This window comes from Sinocyclocheilus grahami, unplaced genomic scaffold, assembly GCF_001515645.1.
Source record: "Sinocyclocheilus grahami isolate Dianchi unplaced genomic scaffold, SAMN03320097.WGS_v1.1 scaffold176.1, whole genome shotgun sequence".
Lineage (NCBI taxonomy): Eukaryota > Metazoa > Chordata > Actinopteri > Cypriniformes > Cyprinidae > Sinocyclocheilus > Sinocyclocheilus grahami.
The window spans coordinates 2,808,439-2,826,268 of record NW_015505355.1 but is presented as its reverse complement, the minus strand read 5'-3'; the positions used below and the strand labels follow the sequence as shown (position 1 = coordinate 2,826,268).

The following is a 17,830-nucleotide window of genomic DNA, read 5'->3' as shown; positions in this document are numbered from 1 at the left end:
TTGTTTTAAACATCAAAGAAGATTTTGGTAAAGACACTGTTGCAGCTTATTTTATTTTCCTATAACTAACCTCTTACCCATCATTATACCACCAGTTCAAAATGAGACTGCCGTCACACCTACTGTCCCCATCAACATCACCAATGAGACAGGGCCTGGCCGGGCACCAGAGTCCCCTGCAGCAGTGACATCTCAGTCCGACAGTATGGCTGAAACCACTCTCTCATCACTCCTCACCTCCAGCCCAGAGGAACCGGCCATCTCCTCTAATACTACAGCAGAGCACAGCCCTACACAAGTGTCCAGCACCACACCAGACAGCCTGAGCAACCTGTCTCATCACTGTAAGTGTGGGTCTGTGTGCTTTCGTGCACAGGAGGAACCTTAATTAAGCCTTGTTAAGTCATCCTGGTTACTGTTGGTAGGTCTGACGAGCTTACAGAGTGTTTCAGAGAACTCATATCCATGAATGGTTTTTGGCAAAATATGCTCATTACGTGGAAGTACTTATTATGTGGGTTGGAGTGAAATGCTTTGAGTGCAAAACTGCAAATCAGAAATGCCAGCTAACAGCTTGCACAGTGAGAAAATGCCATCAGCATGATTTGGTTACTGTTCAACCTTTCTAATCAGCATGCAGTATAACGTTTTTATGAAGAAAAGAGTTTGCAACCTCGGGATATTATTTTCATTTTTTGAAAATATGCTTCCAAATGGCTAATATGCATCCAGAAAAGACTTAAGTAATCTTTGGATAAAAAATTTATAAATAAATAAAAAGTGATTCTACGACGCGTTTTAGTGCCACGTTAAAAACAAACAAAAAAAAAAAAATCTAAGATTACGAGATTAAAGTTTTAATATTTTGAGAAACAGTAAAAATTATGAGAATAAAGTCATAGCAATACAAGAATAAAGTTGAAATAGTTTAAGAATAAAGTAAAAATTACGAGAATAAAGTCAAAATATTTCAAGAATAGAGTTCGAAATATTTTGAGAATAAAGTCGAAATTATGAAAATAAAGTCGAAATATTTTGAGAATAAAGTCGAAATTATGAGAATAAAGTCAAAATATTTTGATTATAAAGTAAAACTTGCGAGTATTAAATCGTAGCAATTAAAGTTATAATATTTTGAGAGTATAGTTATAATATATTGAGCGTACAAATGGCTCAGATTGGGAGCACTGGGAGAAGCTGCTAGGCCACCGGAAATGATTTGAATATACTGTATGTGGGATTACCAGCAGAAATCATACCATGCGTCATATACTTTCATTGACAGTATGTTTGGAAATAATATTTCACGTCTTCAACTGCATTCATGATTTGTAGTGCACCAGCCACCAAATAATAGCCACTAGGGATGTGCATCTCAATGCATAGCCAACGATACGATGCATTAAAGATACATATGAAGCAGCTACCGATGCGATACGATTCACCCCCTATTACGATGCAGTGCAATCCGATTTCAATTCGATTCGATTCAACACAATGCGATTCGAGACAATACGATGCAATGAAAAAAATATGATCACTTTTAATGCCTCAAGGCCTGTTTCATAAAACAAGTTAACCAAATAAGCCAGGCTTATTTCAGTTAGTCTGACTCATTGTCACATGATTTGGTTCCATAAAGCAAATTTAACATAGATCGACTTAAGTCACTGTGGCAAAGCATGCTGGGAAACTAACCTGGTCTAAAGCAGGTTAACTGTCAGACTAAGCTGAGTTCCTCTAACACTGACCAATAGGAACACTATTATTTGACTTTTTTTTTAGTTTCTAGCCAAGCAGAAAGGCTCTCTCTGGTTTTATGACAGCTGTACCTTTGCAGAACAGATAGCAGAACATTAGAACATTACAATCTAAAATAGCTCTTTAAAGCATTAAAATAACTAAATTAAAAGTTAAAATCACTGAATTAAAATTAAAATAAATAATAAAGAAAATGACTTCTAAACTGCTATAAGAAACACACATTAACTGATTTGAGCTTAGTAATTAGTACTGAACTAGCTTACATTTGATTTACCCATTACAATAGTCTCTTTACAGTTACCTACTGCTATCATAAAAATACACTTATATGAAGGTTTAAAATTCTACAAAAGGCACATTTAATGTCCAGCAACCAATATTTTAGCACAATGTATATTTTACTCAGAATTATTGCGCTCCTATTCGATTGCGCGCCGTCTGTTTAGCACGCATGCGCACAGCTGCGCTCGTTCACTCGCGTAAGCCTCGCCCATTCCTGACAGCAAAATGGATATATTTGCATGACTTTCTAACATTTACAGATTAAAAATGTGAGATTGTGTGAACTTAATTTGTCGTTTATGTAAATGCTTTAGCCCCAATTTATTTGTTAGGTTATTTCAAGTCAGGTTTTGGACTTTAATCACAGTTTTTTTTCTTGGGTCTCCGTAGTGTTGTGATGGGTCATATTCACGCAGCAGCAGTGATGAGAGAACGCGCTTGACAAACAAATGCATAGATCCCAGATTATTGGTCACTTTCTAAATAATAAAAGTATAGTGCATACACTAGTAAATTATATATAAATAAATTGTTTTTTACTGATGCAAATATGTTAGAAACGATGCATTGCGATACAAATGCCGACTTGTAGCCGATACACACTTTTTAAACCGATGCATCGCATCGTTAACTTTTTATGCCGATGCACCGAGCGAAATGGGGAATCTTCCCATCCCTAATAGCCACACTTATACATTTGTATTTCACTACAAAACTGACAGATTTTTACAAAGAGTTTTAAAAACTACATCTAAATATTAGCACAACTATACCAGTATCTCAATTAAACTGAAATAACATTATATGATAGCAGAGGTGATACAAATGTAAAAACGTGTGAAATGTGTGAATTTAACAATTCAACAATTTGTGATAGTAACAATGCTGTCTATCAGAAATGCATAAAGATAAAGATTAAACATATAAACAACTCATGTAGGTAATTCATGTGGCTTTGCTTCAAAAGTTCGCCAGGATTTTAAAACGTTGATTTAAAATGTTGTACAGTGTTTTCTACAGTGTTCCTATACTGGAATGCTCTTTTACTCCTCCCTTCAAGCATTTTATCCATTTGGTCATACTGAGAAAGCCTGAAAGCTTGCGCTAACGCTAGCAATAGTCACTAAGCTGCAACTGGTCACTGTTTTGGTTGGCTTAGTGAAGGGTCAGTCAGCTACATCAACATGTTTGACTTGACATGTTAAACAAATGTGACTGTGTATCTGAAGGTGTCTTTCATTTTCCCCCAGCTGGCAATGAGTTGTTTCTCCTTGGCCGTAATCTGACAGTGGCAGTGCTTGGAGTTGTAATTCCCATAGGTATGTACATCTGGGGTCCTGCTCTGTGCTATTTTGAGTGCATTTTGACACCAGTGTTGCTCACCGATGCTCTAACTACAAGGCTGGGGCAGCAGACTCAGCTGTATGGAGATGCAGTTTGTGTGTGTGCTGTCTGCATGAATTTAGATTCATTCTACTTTATTGTGTTCGTGAGTCAAGAAAGAAATTCCCTTGGTAATACAACAAAACAGACTAAAATCAAGCCTGCTGCATTGCAGAGCCTGCTGCATTTTGATTCATTTGATTTTTATTAGGTTAGGTTTTTATCAGCATTCAAAGATTTCTGAGAGCCATATAATAATTTCCTCTGATTGATATCTTTGAGTTTGTTTGTATGGAGTTTTTGCCCTTCTTCCTTATTCCTCATTCCCTATCAACCCTCTTTGCTCTGTTTCAATTTGCTATTCTCATGTTCTCTTTTTCTAGCCAATTTAAAGGAGCAGTTCACCAATAACAATTCTGATATTTACTCACCCAGTTTCAAATCAGTATGACTGACTGACTTCTGTGGAACACAAAAGGAGATGTTAGATAGAATGTTCATGCTGCTCTTTTCCGCACCTGAAGTCTACAGGAGCCTAAAAATAACAAAAAAAGCACCATAAAAGTGATCTGTCTCATCTGACTCATGCACTAAACTTCAAATCTTCTGAAGCTATGTAATAGTTTTATGCTTGGGTGGCGAAAGCAGGGGCTACTCCTGAGGTCTGGTACAAATATGACATTTGAAAATTTGTAGGCTATAGGCTGATATGTATGCACAATTATTCAAGATCGAGATCTCGGTTCAAACACGCGATCTTATTCCTAAATGATTCTGTCTATTAAACCTTTGAAATCATATCAGAATATTTAAAGCATGTAAGCTTCATGTTTGAAACAGCTTCACAAACAGTCTACACAGCAGGCTAGGCTACATTTCTGTGTTGCAAACATTAAATAATAACAAAAGTAGCTTATTGAGATAAAAGTTCATAGTTTGGATATAGACTCTGTTGCGGCAGTCGCGATCAAAAGGAATAGTTGGAACTAAATAAAGATTGTATATGTTACATTATGCCAGTTGGTGACCAGTGACTGTTAAAATATTTGATGTCTGAATCAAAAACTCTGGACGAAACTTATTTTTTAAAATGATATTTTACATAGTGAATTCATTTAAAATAATACATATTTTTAAATAGAGTAATTTATACCATTTTAGACATTTATAAATAGACTCATAACATTAAATAAAAAAAATTGTCAGAACCTCATATTATTTTGTTTGGTTGTCAGTGTTTTGTTTTCAGAATCGTAGGAGAACCGTGACCTCTGTTCTAAAAATCAATTATCCAGAGTCCTAGCTTAAAAAAATTCATAATATACCTGGCATCTAACTAGTATTATTAGTACTGTTTCTGTTTCCAACCCCCCAACCCCTTTCTTTTGGTCCATTCTGCGATCCATGGTTTTGTGTGAGTAATAGGGCAGCATGAACATTACACTAAACTTCTCATTTTTTGTTCCACGGAAGAGTTTAAAACAACCTAAGGGTAAGTAAAGGACAAAATTGTTATTTTTGTGTGAACACTTCCTTTAATTCTACACTTGTTTGCCTCCCCATTCCATTCTCTGTCTATCTATCTATTAGGGATGCATGATATTGGATTTTTGCCGATATCCGATATGCCGATAATATTCGATTCATTTTGACCGATATATAATTATTTTCCATTTTGGTTAGTTTTTATCAAGAACTTATTTGTTAGAATTAAATAAACAATAATAAAGTTATTTTATAATGACAGTACATTGAAGATTTGAAAATAACTATAAATAAACTATATATTAATCACTACATTTTTTTTTTCTTTTTCAGAAAGATGCAGTGGTAACCATAACATTTTATTTTATGATTTAACATTTGTAAATGGTCTAAAGCAAAAGAGGTGTAAAAATTCTGAAAATCTTTTAGAGCTCATAATTTGTTTAAAAAATAACATTACATATTAATTAATACATCAGTATATATATAAAATTATTTAATTTAATTGTCATGTTTGTGATTTTTTTTTTTTGTTCGCGTAAGCTATAGCTTCTGACCTTTAAATCAAAACATACTCATGATTTTATGGCATTAATTACTGCTTTATTTAATCAGAAACACAGTCTAAATATTATTTGTGTATTTTGCTTTCATTTTATTAGAAGTATGCCAACTGCGGAATTAAAACTCCTTACTAAGCGGGCATTAGGACCCAGGCTGCTGCTGCTGCCACTGCCACTGCACCTGCTATTACTGTTTACTCTATCATACACCAAACGTGTCATTCTGTACATGCATTCTCAGTTTAAATGCAGTGATCCAAAACAGTGAATCCAATCACCATTCAGGCAAAATTTTGCTTCAAGAATGAGCCACAATGCTGACGTGATCTAATCGCTAGCACACCCTGAGCACATGTGAGTTAATGCATTCCTCTTATCGGCAAGCCATATCGGCATAATTTTTCATATCGGGCTAATGCCGATAGTTACATTTAAAGCCCTTATTGGTCGATTCCGATATTGGTCCAATAATATCGTACATCCCTACTATCTATCTATCTATCTATCTATCTATCTATCTATCTATTTATCTATTTATCTGTCTGTCTGTTTTTGTTTGTCACACTGGCTGTCTTGTCAGTCATTCCACCGCCAGTCAAGCGTGTGTTAACATGTCCCCTCACGGCTGTATGTTAAACACATGCAGTTCCTATTGTTGCCACAGTGGTCTTCGGAGTGGTTTGTGCCGGCGTTTACCTCGTTTACCGCAACTGGAGGAGGAACAGCACCAAAAGCATGAACTTCGACAACCCTGTCTACCGCAAAACCACAGGAGAGACAGAGGAGGACGAGATTCACATCGGTCGGACTGACGGGCTCGCTGGCCATCACCACCCTTACCCCGGGCCCGTGGTCGGCATGACGCCAGTCGGTACGGGGACGTGCCCACCATTCATCGCTCTGCCTCTGGGGACCGGTTTACCAGACCCTGCCACACACTGGTACACAGATCAGCCCACCATCTCTAGTACTAAGTGAAAGGGGAGGACGACTCTAGAAATACTGTGACCGCAGGGAGCAGGACTGACACGTGGCTGCCAAGCTATGCAGGAACTGAATGGCATTTAGCCAGCTGAATCATTCTTAACATGCCCAGGTTTTGAAGTCCGCTGGAGTGCAAACTCTCGATTGATTACTAAACAAAAGGTTTAGACATTTCAGACCCATATTCATTTAGGTCCATTTTAAGCATCATTTTATTGCTGGTTGGAACCACCAGGGCAAGTCTTTTCAAACCTACATTATTTATATTTATCTTATAATTCTAGACAAATCTAGCACTGTAACTGGCATTGAATTTACTACATAAATATGGAAAGCACTAAAGCTGAAGAGAGAAACAGTTTTTGATTTTAATTACTAACATGGCAGTGTTTCATTTAGTTTCCAAAATTACATAATTAACCAATTAATTAGATTATAATTTACAATGTATTACATCATAAAGTACCTTTTAATAGGCTTAACAAAAAAATTAGACGCAATTACAGAAATAACAATTCCAAATGTAGATCTTTGATGGCTCGAGGGTAAACAAGCAATTTTAACTACTTGGTGTAATTACTTTTTTTTTTTTTTATAGAATTGTTTAATAATAATAAAATGTATAAACAGTGAGCCACATTTCTAAAATTGTTTACCTGTATCATATTATACAGTATAACTATTTAATTTTAATAATCTTTGACCTATTACAGACATAATAATTGGATAGTTCATCCAAAAATAAAAATTAGGCTGCGTGTTACTCACCCCCGAGGCATCCTATGTGTATATGACTTTCTTCTTTCAGAGTAATCCAGTCGGAGTTATATTAAAAATTGTCTTTGATCTTTCAAGATCTATCATTGCATTTAGCTGGTGTTGCATTGCTTCAGTCCAAGAGAAGTTAAATAAAAAAGCGCTCACACTGCTCCGGGGGATGAACAAAGGCCTCCTGTAGCGAATCGATGCGTTTTTGCAAGAAAAATATCCATATTCAAAACATAATAATCACTTTAATGTAGCTTGCGCTCACTGTTGTACACGGAAGCAGCTCCGGGCGGATGACGTATGAGGTCAGCGTTGCGCATACGCCGGTGAGTCTCGTGAAAACCAACGTTTGTTTACAGGAGCAAAGGAAGCAAAGTTTCCTTACTTTAGCAAAGGAAAACCAGTCTCCTCTTGGCTTATATCGAAATCCTCTGACATTCTTCTTTACAAATCCTCATTTTGTACTTCTAATTCTTGACCTTTGTTTTGTTTTGATCTTTCCGCTGCGTTTCCGTGTGCGTCACATCTGAGCAGCGTATGTGCAAAGCCGACCTCATACGTCATCCGCCCGGAGCTGCTTCCGTGTACAACAGTGAGCGCAAGCTACATTAAAGTGATTATTAAGTTTTGAATATGGATATTTTTTTTACAAAAGTGCATCGATTCGCTACAGGAGGCTTTTGTTCACCCCCCGGAGCCGTGTGAGACACTTTTTTAATGGATGGACACATTTTATTTCACTTCTTTTGGACTGAAGCAATGCAACACCCGCTGACTGCAACGATAGCGCTTGAAAGATCAAAGACCATTTTTAATATAACACCGACTGGATTCGTCTGAAAGAAGAAAGTCATATACACCTAAGATGCCTCGGGGGTGAGTAAAATGCAGCCTAATTTTCATTTTTGGGTGAACTAACCCTTTAACATGAAATCAAAAAGGACTTATTCACTTTCCTATGTTTGATCATACTGTACGCGTTTCATCTGTGCATATGATTCCAAAGGGAAAAAAAATATTAGAAAAGTTGTTTCAAATTCTGAAACAACTTTTATTTTTTGGCTAATGTCACTAACAATTTTAATATGGAGACCGTTCTTCATGATCCATTCAATTCCCAATGCATAAAATCAAGTCCCTCCTTTTTTCCTCATTAAATGTTCAAATTTAATTTAGAAATATGGCATTATAAAAGTAAAATGGGCTGCAAATGTTGTTTCATGTTGACTTTAACAGTAATTAATACTAGGATGTTTACATTTTAGGTTTTAAACTTAGAACGCACCCAACAAAGAAAGATATCAATACAAAAATATTCCCAAACTTGATATGTTTTGTCCGTTTCATCAGTATTATCCATTTTTTATAGGTGTGTTTACTCCATAGAGAGACATTGTATATTCATCACTCGCATGCAAATGAAAAGCCATTGTCCTTGAATTCACACGACTGTCTGGTGAGGCTCTGGGGCTCCACCGCACTGCAGCTACGACTTGGCAAGACACTGAAGTTGGCAGAGTACCCTGGTTAGTGGAGCAAACCCTAGCATAATCACTCCGGAATAGATGTTACGAGGGTCAGCGCGAGTGCGTTACACAGCGGGGTCTCTTGCAGTTCACACCGAGCTGCATTTCGCTAGGCGTAAACCAGTGGTAATTTATGAAATGTCACAGTTTCACACGTCTGTTTCTGTTATTGGAGTTGTTGCATGCTGAACGGGTTTACCGTGCCGCCCACTTACAGTACATTCTCTTTCATGTTGTTGTTTATCTCCGGAGCGGAGAAACGGGGAGAACATTAGCTGATAGTCGCCCCAAGGGTCTAGCATAGCTACAGGCGCCGAGCTAAAGGTTACATAAGCACTATGTTAACATCTAAACACATTAGAATCACGTTAACATTGGGGGAAAAAGTGTCTGGGACTGGCATATGTGCAGACAGCCTTCTCAGCAGATTCAGTGCTCATGCCTCACTGTAATAGACGTACCGACGTTTAAAGACGCTCTGAAAGGCCATACGTTCTAAATGCTGGACATTTATTTCTGCGGTTGTTTTTAACACGGGGTACCTCTGCATTCTTCTGTCATCTGCTGTGGGAACGATTGGTTTTGTCTCAGGGAGATGGTATAGACTACAGAGTGTGAGCGCTGAAGGGTTTCAGTTAGTTATGATAATTGGAATGGGAAATAATGCATAACAATGCATAAAATGCAACTTGCATAGGTCGACCTAAGATGTGATGCATAAAGAGTGGCTTTGGTCAGAGACCGATTTTTGTCGTCCAGGTTACCAAACATGCCAGTCACATTTCACTCCAAAATGAAAAGAAAGAAATCATATTTTGCACAAAGAAATATGTACTGTATGTATGCACACTAGGCCTACTGTTCAAAAGATTTTTTAAAAGTTGTTGAAAGACTTATGTTCACCAAGCCTCTATTTATTTGATCAGTAAAAACTTTATGATTGTTAAGTAATATTACAATTTAAAAGAACTGTTTTCTATTTTAATATATTATGAAATGTAAATGATTTCTGTGATCAAAGCTGATTTTTCAGCATCATTACTCCAATCTTAAGTGTCACTTGATCCGGCCTTCAGAAATTATTCAAATATGCTGGTTTGCTGCTCAAGACATATTTCTTATTGTTTCTGAATTACGTTATGCTGCTTAATTTTTTTGTGGAAAAAAGTGATACATAAATATACAAAACGAAATCCTATGTTTTTTAATCATATTCATTTCTGTCGAAATAAAAAATCATAATGTCCCCAAACTTTTGAACTGTATATACTGTATAAATAAATTTAGTTAGTTTGTTTGTTTTTTATTTAATTATGTATAAATGATGTATAAACATGAAATGTAATTTTTAATCAATTTAAATAATTACATTTTACTTGTATATTACTAAATAAAATTTAAAAAATTACACTGCTTCCATAGTAAGAAAATAAGATAATCATGAGAGTGAGAAATACCAGGGCCAAATGTTTTTACATTTTACAATACAGTAAATCTTAATGGTCTTTAAAGTAGGCTTTTTTTTCATGCAAAATATATTTTGTTATTTCTTTCTTTTGATTTTGGGGTGAAATATGACCTGAACATTTTTCGTGAGATTCACTCGCTGAGGCTTTTTTCCCTTGTACTTTATATTGTGAGGGTGTCTTTGGTGTCCTATCCTTTGAATAAATTGTCAAACAAAAGGAGTTTTTTTTCTCATTAGGGTGGTCAGGAAGACCAGCTGTTCATTCTCAGATTCTGCGATCAGATGTTACCTCATTAATATTAAAGAGCATCGCTCTAGGATTTCAAATGAAGACTCCCTCATAAGAGAGGAGCATTAATATCCTTTGTGTGTGTGTGTGTGTGTGTGTGTGTGTGTGTGTGTGTGTGTGTGTGTGTGTGGATGTTAATATGTGCGTTCAGAATGCATGTATTTGTGGTGTGAAAGTTAAATATGTGTGTAATGTGATTACAGAATGCGATGTGTAAATATGTTTTCATACAAATAATTTTGATACACCTTTGTAAAAATGTATATAAGATTTTAGATAACAGTATTGCCTATGAATTAATTTATTTGGAATATATGTTTTCTGATGGTAAAATAATATATTCTGCCGAAGTGTTTCTGTGCTGTTGGTATTATTCATTTTTGCTGTTGGTATTTTTTAAATTTTTTTAATTTATTTCAATCTTTATTTTTACATTTTAAGGCTTTAATATAGAATATTTTGAGTAGTTTAATTCAATTACATTGTTACTGTTTTTCTTTTTTTGTGCTTTTTTTGTGTTTTGTGATTTTTACCAACAATCTGATTTCATTCTGTCTGATCTCTGACTGCATAAACTTTATTGTGGCATAGTGGTCTCATTGTATTTCAAATGTTTCTCTTTATATGTCTCTCTATAAATTGATATAAAAGTGAATAAAAAAATCTGCTGCCATTTGGTGTTTCATTAAACTAAATATTTTTGGTACATAACAACATTCATGTTTTAAAGGGGATCTCTTATGCAAAACTCACTTTTATATTGTTTTTGAACGAATTATGTATCCACAGTGAATGTAAACATCCACCCAATTGTGGTAAAAATCCATACACTGCATTTGTTATTGCCACCCATAAATCGGAAGTATTAGGCTACTCCAATGTGACGTCACATCGGTACATGCCCCGCCCACGACTGGTAACCATCTTTGACTTATTTGCTTAGCTCCTCCCCTGAAAGAGCTGTACACTGTCCACCATGTTTATCTCCTCGCTGGAGCATTTAAAATCAGCATTCAAGTAAGAAATGTATTCTTATAAACCTACTACTAAACTTGTTCATGAGTGATTTTCAGTTTTTTTTCTTTTGTTTAATATTAACAACATAGACAGTATTATGCGCTCAAAAAGTATTGTCGTAGCTTCGCAAAACTGAAGTTGAGCCACTGATGTCACATGGACTGTTTTACCGATGTCCTTACTACGTTTCTGGGGACATTACATTTGTGTTGCTGTCCATGCAGGGTCTGAGAGCTCTCACATTTCATCAAAAATATCTTAATTTGTGTTCCGAAGATGAACGGAGGTCTTACGGGTTTGGAATGACATGAGGGTGAGTAATTAATGACAGAATTTTCATTTTTGGGTGAACTATCCCTTTAAAGGTGCAGTATTTAATATTGACAGCTAGTGGTTGAAATGGGTACTGCAGTCCAAATTCAAAATAGAGTTTCTCCCGCCCCCTCCTCAGACTCAACGCTCACGTGAGTTGCCAGATTGAGGACATGTCATGCAAGAGGAATGAGCGCAACTGACAATGGAAGGCAACAAGTCTTAGTTGTTGAATTGATTTATCCTTGATTTAATATGCCTCTTGTTATAGAGCTTTCTAGATGGATGCCAAGGCCTTTGTAGGTCGGGTAAAATCTGCGATATCTGACCCAGTTTGTTCGCTGTTTTCCATGGCTATAATAAGCTGTGTTTCCTTTAAGTGGCAACCCTGGGTGTCGAAAAACCATTAGGTAAATTGGGTATAAAGTCTAAAACAAAAACAGACATTCTGACACTGAACGCACATTTCAAAGTAAATTAACTGGCTGTAGGATTGTTTTTCAGAGAAACGTGTGAACTTAGCATGTTTCCTAAATATCTGCAGTTATGATTTTTATCCTTAAGTACTGTCAAATTACATACCTATGGAAAAATAAAACAATTCCCGCACACTGTTAATTAGTGCAAAAGTATCTAAAAGGTTTAATAACAACGTTTCGGTCGCATGACCTTCATCAGGTATCTTCAAACATGAAATTACAATTTAAACCACATTTAAAAATAATTCATGACCAATCACTGCAAAGGACCATCACTTAGTGATAACCCACACTGGGTACGTTATGATTTTTATGCTTAAGTACTGTCAAATTACATACCTATGGAAAAATAAAACAATTCCCGCACACTGTTAATTAGTGCAAAAGTATCTAAAAGGTTTAATAACAACGTTTCGGTCGCATGACCTTCATCAGGTATCTTCAAACATGAAATTACAATTTAAACCACATTTAAAAATAATTCATGACCAATCACTGCAAAGGACCATCACTTAGTGATAACCCACACTGGGTACATAATTAACATCAATCACAAAAAAATATATATTAATAATTTATAACATCACATTAAACAGTACTTCATCGTTCATGCCTAAAGGAGATAAAGTACGGGAATTGTTTTTTTTCACCTTGAGTTTTGATCTTTGTGGTCTCTGTTTCCTACGCACCTATCAATTGCCTACAGGTGTGCGGAGATTGAGTGTTAATTAAATTACATACCTATAAAATGCATACAAATACTAAACTTTCATGATGACAAAGAACTGCAATGTCATGTGAGCGTGACTATGACAGACATGATAATCAAAACCAAACAGCTGTGTTGTTTTGGCAGAGTATACCAGGCACGAGATGTAAAGTCGCAGCCCTCTTCTAGAAAAGGGGGAAAATTCTAGAAATCAGCAGCAGCTCATTTGCATTTAAAGATACATGCACGAAGACGGCACGATTTGCTTCCACTAAAAAAAAAATGTCATTTTCAGCATGGTGTAATAAATTATATGTGGGGTATTTTGAGCTGAAACTTCACAGACACATTCTGGGGACCTGAGACTTGTGTTACATCTTGTAAAAAGCATTCAGCTTTCCATCATAGGAATAAATGACATTTTAAAATATGTTAAAACAGTAAATGGTTATTTAAAAATTGAAATTATATTTTACAGTATTACTGTTTTTTTAAAGTATTTTTATCAAATAAATGCAGCCTTGATGAGCATAAGAGTCTTCATTCAAAACATTAAAACATTGTACTGATCCCATATTTTTGAATGGTAATGTGTATACAGTATATGAATCAAACTGGTGGACATTAAACAGGAAGTTTCTATCTGAACGATTGCAGGAAGTCTTTACAGCACCTATATTATGTAAAATATATAATACTTTCAAAACATTCTATAAAATTGGAGACTAAAAATAATAATGTAATAAACATTTCAAAAAAAGAAAAGCAATTTTTCTTATCCAATTAATTTTAAACATAAATTAAGTTATTGTATAAAATTATTCAAATCTTTGCACATTTTGATTGGATGTTGCCTAAATAGTCCCTCAATTGACATTTGGAAAAAGAAAAATGTCTTTTTTTACAAGAGCTCCTTCAGGAGCAGTGGGAATGCCTTTGCAAAGATGACTCATCAGGGAAAATGTCTTCAGATTACCAAATTGTGCTCACAGCTTTGTAAATCGTGGGCACAATTTATTGATTTGTTCCCTTATTTCAGTTAAATCATGGACATATTTTGTACATTTAATTTTACATTTCAACAAAAAGCACATTTCTGCTTTTAAACCCTACGGAAATCTTCTGTATAACCGTGTTATTGGAGCTGTAAAATATACTGTTGGATAAACACGTGGTTAGGTGTTTTTGTTTTCTGTTAAGGTTTAGACAAACATGCACAAGAAATTACCTTGTCTTTTAAATTGACATCGCAGTTCGCTTCCTGTAACAAAATTCTCACAATACTGACGTGTCCCCGATCACAGGCGCTGATCAGTGGCGTGGTTCCTGCATGATCCTGGGCATCAGGATCCGCTCCTTGTTCAAGCAGGAGATGCACCATTGGGACACGTCCATGTCTTACTGCCAAGTGAAGAGCCGTTTGTCCCACCTAAAGACACATTTATTTAGAACAGAAACACATCCATCTTCTGAAACATTACAGAACATGCCAGATCTTATGCAAATCAGCAGTCCATTTCAAATAAATCATTTTGATGTAAGGTGTACACTGAGCCAATTGGCTGATGCCTCCCATCACCTGGCCAACACAGGCGTTGACGTCACCAAGCTCCATCAGCTGCTGGACCACTTTCATGTCTCCTGGTGATTCTACAGCTGTCAAGGAGGCCAGCATGATAGCAGTGTAGCCAGACTTGTTTCTCAGGTCCACGTCACATAAACCTAAGGTTAAGAGAAAGCAAGCACACTTTTTTTTTTTGAATCACTGAAAACATAAGGGATGCTAAAAATTAAACCTGAAGCAGGACAAACTCAAGGTCAATGTTCAAAGAAAGCTGTATTTGGACAAAATAGATCTTTTTCAAGCCCTAGTGAGCTGCCATCCTGTCTACCACCTTCTAAGGCAGCATCCAAAATTAAATGGAACTCCACAAGTGACAGATTTGGAACACTCTATTTAGGCAGCAACATGTGCGCCACACTAAAAATATAGCAGTACTCACAAGAAGCAGAAAAGAGACACAAATGACGACTGATTTAAGAATTTGATGTTAACATGTTGCTAAGCTAACCATGCTATATTCAAAGCATAAAAAGATATAGCACACACAAACAATCCATTGTCCAAGATGAGTTTGAAAGTTTGAGTACTTCTGTAGCTCCATTTAGCCACTTGTTAGCGACCAACTTTTTCAAGAGGTGTTAAAAGCTTAAAAAATGCGGGTGTTACTGAAATATTTTATGTCATAGAATAAAACATGAAAACATTCAAGCTTTTGTTAACCACGGACCTTATTTCAGGTATTTAACTTTAAAAAAAACATTTAAAAAATCCATTGTCTTCAGGCTGATGGAATTGCAAAAAAATGGGTTTTATGACACATTCCTGCACCACTCTATTGATACTTGTCAGTACTAATTTAAAGGCTTAGTTCACCCAAAAATTACGTTAATAAATATGCGTTAATATCACGGAAGAGATGAAATTGTTGAATAAAGTTGTTATTACAACCGTAATCTTATGAAGCTACAAGAATACTTTTTGTGTGCGAAGAAAACTAAAATAACGACTTTATTCAACAATTTATTCTCTTCCGTGTCTGTCTTCTACACGTGCTCATAAGGGTATCATGCATACATGTGGTGCTGCTGATGCAGGAGCCGGCGTTCTGATGTAGTTCATCTTATTTAATATCACGGATGTCACATGGACTATTTTAATGAGGTCCTTACTACCTTTCTGGGCCTTGAACGTGTCAGTTCCATTGCTGTCTATGAAGGGTCAGAAAGCTCTCAGACTTCATCAAAAACATCTTAATTTGTTTTGTCTTACTGGTTTAGAACTATATGTGTCACGAATCTGGTCCATGAACTTCCGTCTGCTTACCATCAGAAGTCACCCTTCTCCCATTACATTGACTCTCACACCACACAGACTGTTACACATCACCCTGGACTGCATTTCCCATCAACCATTGCACTGATTACACGCACACAGCTGAATGCACTGATCACACACACACACACAGCTGGATCCAATCAGACATGCTACATAAGCCATGGACTTCCTCTCTCTCACTGCCGAGTATTGTCTAGCATTTTTCACTCCCCTTGTGTTAGCTGCCTTACCGAGCCATTCCGTGTTTTCTGTTTTAGTCTCGTGTATTGTTCTGCATTTTCCACTCCCCTAGTGTTAGCTGCCTTACCGAGCCTAGTGTCTTGTTTTTCCTTGTTTTCATCATCTTGCCTTGTCTGTTTCCCCGTGTTCTGATCACTGCCTGTGTACCTGGATTATCCCTCGAGTCTCGCCCAATTGGATACTGTTCGCCCCTGCCTGGACCTTTGCCTTGTACCTGGATTATCCCTCTTGCCTTGCCATCAATATACCTGTTTGCCATTGTCTGACCTATGCCTGTTTTTGACCCCGTCTCTTGCAAATAAAGCCTAGCAGATGGATCCGCACGCTTCCTGTGTTCCCTCCGTTACAGAATACTCAGCCTCACAAGGATCCAGCAGCTTTTCAGAGGAATATTGGCCAGGTATTGACACGGCAAGGATTTTGTTAGCCCTTAGACAGGGTCCGCGATCACTAGAGAACTATGTTCGCACATTTTTAGCCATAGCCCACTATTCTGATCTACCAGACTGTCTTCTGATAGAGTTTTTTTGTGATGGCCTTAATCAACCTCTACGATCTGAGCATAGACGCGAGTCTGCTCTGCCGGCTTTGCCTCAGTTCCCAGTCTCTCCACTTCCACATGGACTTGGCCCTCCATCCCTCCCCCTGTTCCGCCTCCGCTCCACCTCCCTGACAGAATTTTCATTTTTGTGTGAACTAACCCTTTAAATGAAGGGATAAAATGTTGTCTAGGTAGGCCGCTACTTTAGCTAGGTTTTGGAATAGTTATATATTGCAATCACAGTGAGAAACGTGACTGTTACTCTTCCCATTGAAGAATGCGTTTTCCTTTCTTTAACCTCAAATAAATCCATTTATAATGTAATTTCCCACACCCTGATTAAAGATCTGTTTTAAAACTTCTTTTTGAGCAGTTAAAAAGAAGAGAAAATTAAATAAAGTATATCATCACTGACCTGTGTCTAAAAGGAGCTTAACGATGCTGAAGTTACAATGTGACACGCTATAATGCAAAGCAGTGTTCCTATTATCATCCGCCCTTCCACTGGCTCGCATACACACAGACAACCACAGATGCACATCTTGGCATCGCTCACACTGGTAGGAAAAATCCATCTTATCAAAAGTTGCAGCAGCCGTTCTTTCATACCTGTCCACTCTATCTGTAGAGATTGGCTGTACAAACACACAAATGGGGGCTGACCTTTTTTGGTTATGACATACCTCAGAACCTGGCTATGCTAAGGTAGGCTGATCTTAAAGTACTGATATAAAAATTGAGGTATATGGGCCATGTCAGACAAAAAATACATTGCTGATATAGTCTCATGCTGATAGGAAAATGGGGCTGCAGGATTCTTGTCCGAAACACACTTATAGGAAATATCCTGACAAATGTTTTCTGTATCCTGAAGGTCCATAAATAGCCACTGAACAAGAGGGTATCTAATCTAACTTAGCTCTAAACTGGTCTTCAGGATCACTAGAAACTTCCAGGCAGGTGGGTTGGAGGTAAACTCTGCAGGAAAGTGGCCTTCCAGAAGCAGGATTGAACACCCCTGTTGTGTAGGTACACGTAAACAGTGTTGGTAGAGCACATGTTTAACATAAACAAGTAGACACACATAGACTGACATGACCCCATTGTCACCTCTCTCATAT

General features: G+C 36.8%; 2 protein-coding genes across 2 annotated transcripts in view; one reads left to right on the top strand and one right to left on the bottom strand.

Annotated features, from left to right (window-relative positions):
* The window catches only part of LOC107593846 (low-density lipoprotein receptor-related protein 8-like), a 109,365-nt gene extending 102,534 nt beyond the window's left edge, over window positions 1-6,831 (top strand). The window contains exons 13-15 of the mRNA XM_016283725.1: window positions 96-344; window positions 3,297-3,365; window positions 6,124-6,831. Coding sequence (XP_016139211.1) covers window positions 96-344; window positions 3,297-3,365; window positions 6,124-6,455 — 650 coding nt within the window. The 3' untranslated portion in view covers window positions 6,456-6,831. The remainder of the gene's footprint in view (window positions 1-95; window positions 345-3,296; window positions 3,366-6,123) is intronic.
* A 7,056-nt stretch (window positions 6,832-13,887) lies between these two features.
* LOC107593845 (KN motif and ankyrin repeat domain-containing protein 1-like) lies at window positions 13,888-17,284 on the bottom strand. Its single transcript, XM_016283723.1, has 3 exons — window positions 17,125-17,284; window positions 14,609-14,751; window positions 13,888-14,458 (listed from the first exon to the last, which is right to left on the bottom strand). The coding sequence occupies exons 1-3, from the start codon at window positions 17,282-17,284 to the stop codon at window positions 14,225-14,227; spliced, it is 537 nt and encodes a 178-aa protein (XP_016139209.1). The 3' UTR covers window positions 13,888-14,224.
* Window positions 17,285-17,830: the final 546 nt, after the last annotated feature.